This window comes from Monopterus albus, unplaced genomic scaffold (assembly GCF_001952655.1).
Source record: "Monopterus albus unplaced genomic scaffold, M_albus_1.0 scaffold296.1, whole genome shotgun sequence".
Classification (NCBI taxonomy): domain Eukaryota; kingdom Metazoa; phylum Chordata; class Actinopteri; order Synbranchiformes; family Synbranchidae; genus Monopterus; species Monopterus albus.
In genome coordinates, this window is record NW_018128176.1 from 37,320 (window position 1) to 42,437 (window position 5,118).

General features: G+C 38.9%; 1 protein-coding gene across 1 annotated transcript in view; it reads right to left on the reverse strand.

The window, feature by feature from the left end:
- Window positions 1-3,169, reverse strand: part of LOC109973584 (dehydrogenase/reductase SDR family member on chromosome X-like) — a 32,784-nt gene extending 29,615 nt beyond the window's left edge. Inside the window, 1 exon segment of the mRNA XM_020623291.1 lies at window positions 3,041-3,169. Within this exon segment, the coding sequence (XP_020478947.1) occupies window positions 3,041-3,140 (100 nt within the window). The 5' untranslated portion in view covers window positions 3,141-3,169.
- Between the last annotated feature and the right edge of the window lie 1,949 nt (window positions 3,170-5,118).

The following is a 5,118-nucleotide window of genomic DNA, read 5'->3' on the forward strand; positions in this document are numbered from 1 at the left end:
CAGCACCCTGTAGGTCAACAGCACTGGTGGCGGTCGTTGTTAACCCTGGCCTCGACCGATGCAGTATGGAATTCACACTGATGATTTGCATGTTTAAATGTGGGATGTTTTTACGCCACATGCCCTTTCTGATGCAACCCTCTCTGTTTATCTGGCCTTGGGACCGGCACAGAAGTCACTGGCTTGCAACGCCTGTGGCTAGATTGGCCCTATGTCTGCATTATGCCAGTTAAAATACGGGGTTTCTCATTTATCTGCTTTGTTTAGTGTTACACATCTCTTTTCATCAGTATATATATACCACTGTTTACTTATCTATGCAGGAGAAATTCAAATTAATTAATGCTGTTGTGGTTTGTTGTGCTGTCCACTTGCGACATAACACCGGCAGCAGGAGTTGTGCGCATTCACGCACTATCCTCTTGTTTTTAGGAAGAGGCTCTCTGGTTTTATCATTCTGAAATAATTAGACTATTTGGAGTTATGAGGGGTACCAAGCTAATCTAGACATACTCAAAATTAAACATTAAATGGCTGGAAATGAACAAAATGACCATGCCATGGGCACTTTAATTATAACACATACAAGTACTGTTTATGTTTAATTGGTGTTCATTTATTTAGTTTTTTTCCAAGTTAATCTGTAGTTCTTTTGGTTACACTCGCCATGGAACCAGAGGACAAAAGGAGGCACCCCACAAAATTCCTCATTTTATACACTCTCTGACATCATCAATGATGCAGTTGGGTTGAAGCAAATATGAAAGGAAGGGTGATTATTAGTGTTAAGGCTAATCCAGATGCTAGGGATATTTAAGCAGTTGCTCTGGGGCAGCTGCAAGGGGAGGTCATGCAAGTGTAGCTTTGTGCATGTGTTTGTAATTTAACTTGCGTTATTATGACTTGAGTTTTGTTCAGTTAAGCCAAGTTAACTATTTGGTTGCTTTATGTATATTGTTTTGGCAAACATGTATCATGGTTGTACACTTGTAAATAAATCGCCACTTTTTGAACCTGATAAAGCTTTTGGGGGGCCTGCCTCCTACTTTTTTTTATGCCACTTTGGCCAGAATTCCCACAAAGGCAGTAATCTATTTTCTTTTCTTCTGACGTGAGCTAATTGGGTTAAACTCAACAATACATTAATAAACTTCAATATGTTGTCCACAATAAGCAACACTGAAAGATGTTACAAGCTGGAAATTTTAATTCATAATTGTAAGCCACTGTGTCTTTATCTTTTTGTCATGGTGCAGGATATTCTAAGAAAAATCAAGAATTTTGGAAATCCTCTTAGTATCCTACATTCTTTGGTAGATTATAGGCTAAGTGTATTAAATCCTTTTTACCATTTGGAGACACAATCAGTTCTTTGTCTTGAAGTGTAATGCATTAGTGATTTCTCAGTGTACTGTCACATGCTTTATCACATTTTCCTTTTAGTTTATAGCATTACATTTTAATGAAGTGCACTGCAACAGTGTAGCAGTTGGTTATTTAGAGGAAATTGTTCTAGAGTATGTGGCCATTGTTTTCAATATTTTGACAAAATCATGTGAACTCTGGGTCCATCAAAAGCTTTTTATCACAGCTTTTAATTGTATCTTATGGTCCTCAGTGCTTTAATCAGTTAAAGTTCAATTTCAGCCAAGAATGAAGATTAATCACAAATTCTGAGTTTATCCTCGTTCTAGGCGTCCTTGAGTTATAACATCAACTGTGAACACAGACATGAATACAGTATTGCTATCATTATCATTTGAGAACATTATCACAATTGAGAACAATTCAACTAATTGTAAACAAATATAGGCTAAAAAACTGGGTGGAAATCCTACCTGTAGCTGATATTACAACAGCACTTTTACTGAGTTTTGCTGTCATGATAAGTATCAGAAAATACCCTAATAATTTTGTGATAGTATTTTCAACCATATTACCCAAAAGGTACACAAATAAGATAATTTTTAAGTCTGCAAACTACAGCTGTTCCAAATGAGAGGACTTATACAGGTTATTTTATAACTAACAGAATTTCATGTGAAATGAATATGCATGCTATGAATAGACCTATTTTACCCTCACAGAGTGTATGTGACTATGAATATAACACAAGCAGAAAAATGTTTGTGCTTTACCTCTAAAGAGGTACTGTACTGTATAAAAGTGTTTAGTTGTTTTTAACTGTAATGAACTCACATTTGACACTTCATAAAAATGGTCACAAAATATGTATGAACAGCAATATTGTAGTGGATATTATACTTGAAGCATTATCCAAGGCAAATTACACATTGTCAGTCTACACATTTTACATTATACAGCTCTGGCTGGATTACTGAAGGAGCCTACCAGGTACCAGCCCCAGGGGCCAAAGAGGTCAGGGGGGCCTAGACCAGAGAACCAGCAAGGGAATGTTAAGGTTTTTGTTGGAAAGTCAATCAAATGACTACAGCATACCTGCAAAAGCCAGAAAAAACATGCAAACCAACTATAAAGAGATATAAAGCTACTAAAGAGACACAAAATGTAATAATAATAATAACAAAGTAAAGTCTAGACTTTACTAAGTGCCCTGAGATTACTTTTGTTGTGATTTGGTGTTATACATAAATAATAAAAGACAACTATAAAAAAAAAATATGCCAAAGAACAAAAACAGACACAAAACACTGGCTATTCTGAAGTTACGACCACCCTTAACTGTCACCGTAGCTGCCTAAACACACATATTATGTACCGCACCAATAGTCACTAATTTCCGTTAAGAATATCCCCAATTAAGCGTTCCCTTGGTTTTCTACCGCAAATCCCTTTGACGAATTTGCCTTTATTTCTTTCCCTTCTAGTTAATTCCATAAATTCGGCTATACCTCAGAGAAAGTCTCATATCTGTATCTTTTTTTTTCAGGTTCATAATGTTTGTCTATTAATGTATGTTGTTCAATGAGAAGTTACACGTTATCAAAAAGAAGGATTTTTCCTGTGGAGTCCGACATATAATCATCGACAATAGGAAATTAGTTCAAATAAGACTGACCTGACAGCGTAAAAGGTCTTTTGAAGAGCTGATATAGTAGAACTTTAACTCCACACCAATACAGTCTGACAAGAGGAACCAACATTGACAGCAGCCACATCCTTTCTTTTTCGACAGAGCAGCTTCCGAGTGAAACTGTGCTTGAAGTTAATGAGTCCGGGTCCTCGCTTGCACGGGATAAAGTGTCCGTGTTTCCGCCTTCAGGAAATTTGCGTTGCAAGATGCTCAAAAAAAAAAAAAAAAAAAAATGCAGATCAAGCAAATTTTTAGGCTTTTATGCCTTTCTGTGTTTTTTCTATTACGTTTTATAAATGCAACAGTTATTGTTTTGTAAGCTAAAGCTGAGTCTAATTCCTAATAGCCAAACCTGGTGGCTTATGGAGGTAAATTTGTTTCTTTAATCTGCAGTGAAATAAAACATTTGAGAGCAGGATTTTGGTACTGCAATCAAAATATGCTTCACACCTCTGGGGGTATGACATCACACGTTTCACACATAGGTTCTGGGTTTTTATTACATGCAGCTGCACATCTCCCATGTGATTTTCCAGATTTTATGGTTTTATTAATATATAGCCGCACACCTGTCTTCAGTCTGGCATCAATAGAACTAGGCTTTCTCATGGGAACAAGTAAGACAAAATGTTTTCATATCATCATCAAAGGATTATATTAGGCTCTCCTTAGCAGCAGGTCTGTGTCCGCCATCACCCTCACAGACTAGGTGTGACACCTCAAAGGTATTTGAGGACAGGCCAAATGGCTGCAGACATGGGCTGATAGGTGTTAAGATTATTGTTTTTCTCACTCTCTTAATTCACAGAGTGGTTTTGTTTGCCCCCAATAGTTTAGTTAGATGAAAGGAATAATTCTATTTAACTTAGGTTATGGTCTTGCTTCACAGCCAGTACAGTTTCAAAGTCTACTCCACCCCCCAATGTGTTTCGCCCTTGTACTGACTTTAGGTGCATCAGAAAAGTTCCAGGACTGGGGTCACAAAAATGTATTACAAAAAAAATTATACAAACTGCAAGTTTTCCCCTTTAATCCTCCTCAAGTCTAATGCACATTTCCATCCCGGTCCACCATGCCTCCATGCACTCCTGGAAGGATTCTCTGCAGCTCCATCATCACGGCCCTTTTGATGTCTTCCATGTCCGGAAAATGAGTCCCATTGATGACCCCCTTGAGCTTGGGGAAAGGAAAAAATCATGTGGAGCCAGGTCGGGTGAGTCAGGAGGTTGCTTCAGCATGGAGATGTCCTTCTTGGCTAGGAACTGCCAGATGCTCAAGGCATTGTGAGCCGGCGTATTGTCCTGATGAAGCAGCCATGACTTGTCCAGCCGCAAATCTCACCTCTTCTCGCACACTGAACAAAGCAAACGCCACAGGATCTCTGAGTTTTCCCCAGCCAGACCGGAAATTTCAGGTTGATTCATTGCTCTGTGCTCATCACTTGACAATCTAAACTTGAGGAGCTGTTTCAACAGCATCTGAAAAAGCATACAATGGCTGCAGAGAGCTGAGATTGCAGTTATACACACCCTGGATATTACGTCACACAGTGAAGCAACCCACTAATCCATTCTCCACTCATAGCTCACACAGCACACTCAGTCCTGGAACTTTTCTCACACACCTCGTATGTTACAGCTGACACTGTGCCTTTGTATTACTTACATTATGTCTTGTTTGAACTGGGTCCAGAGCCATCACAGTGTAGCAAAGATAATGTTACTGTGGTTAAAATTGTACTGATTTTGGTGGAAGTCAGTATCCACCAAGACGTTTTGTATCCCCTAGTTTTGCCTTTAGGCCTCTTACCTGTGGAGAAGTCCAACACGCCCTCTACTCTATTGACCTGAAAAAGGCTTTTAGGTCAGATCCAAGGTATTATTCACATTTTTATTTGACATTATCTACAGAAAGCATTACAGAAATGTTACTGTCATTAGAATACAAGGCAGCGCCCAGGCTGGCTCAGCCAACCCAGACTTACAGGTCAACGTCTCACCTGAAGCTACAGCTGGAGGCCCCATTGAGCTGGGAAACTTGGCACAATGGGAGATGGTGGAGAG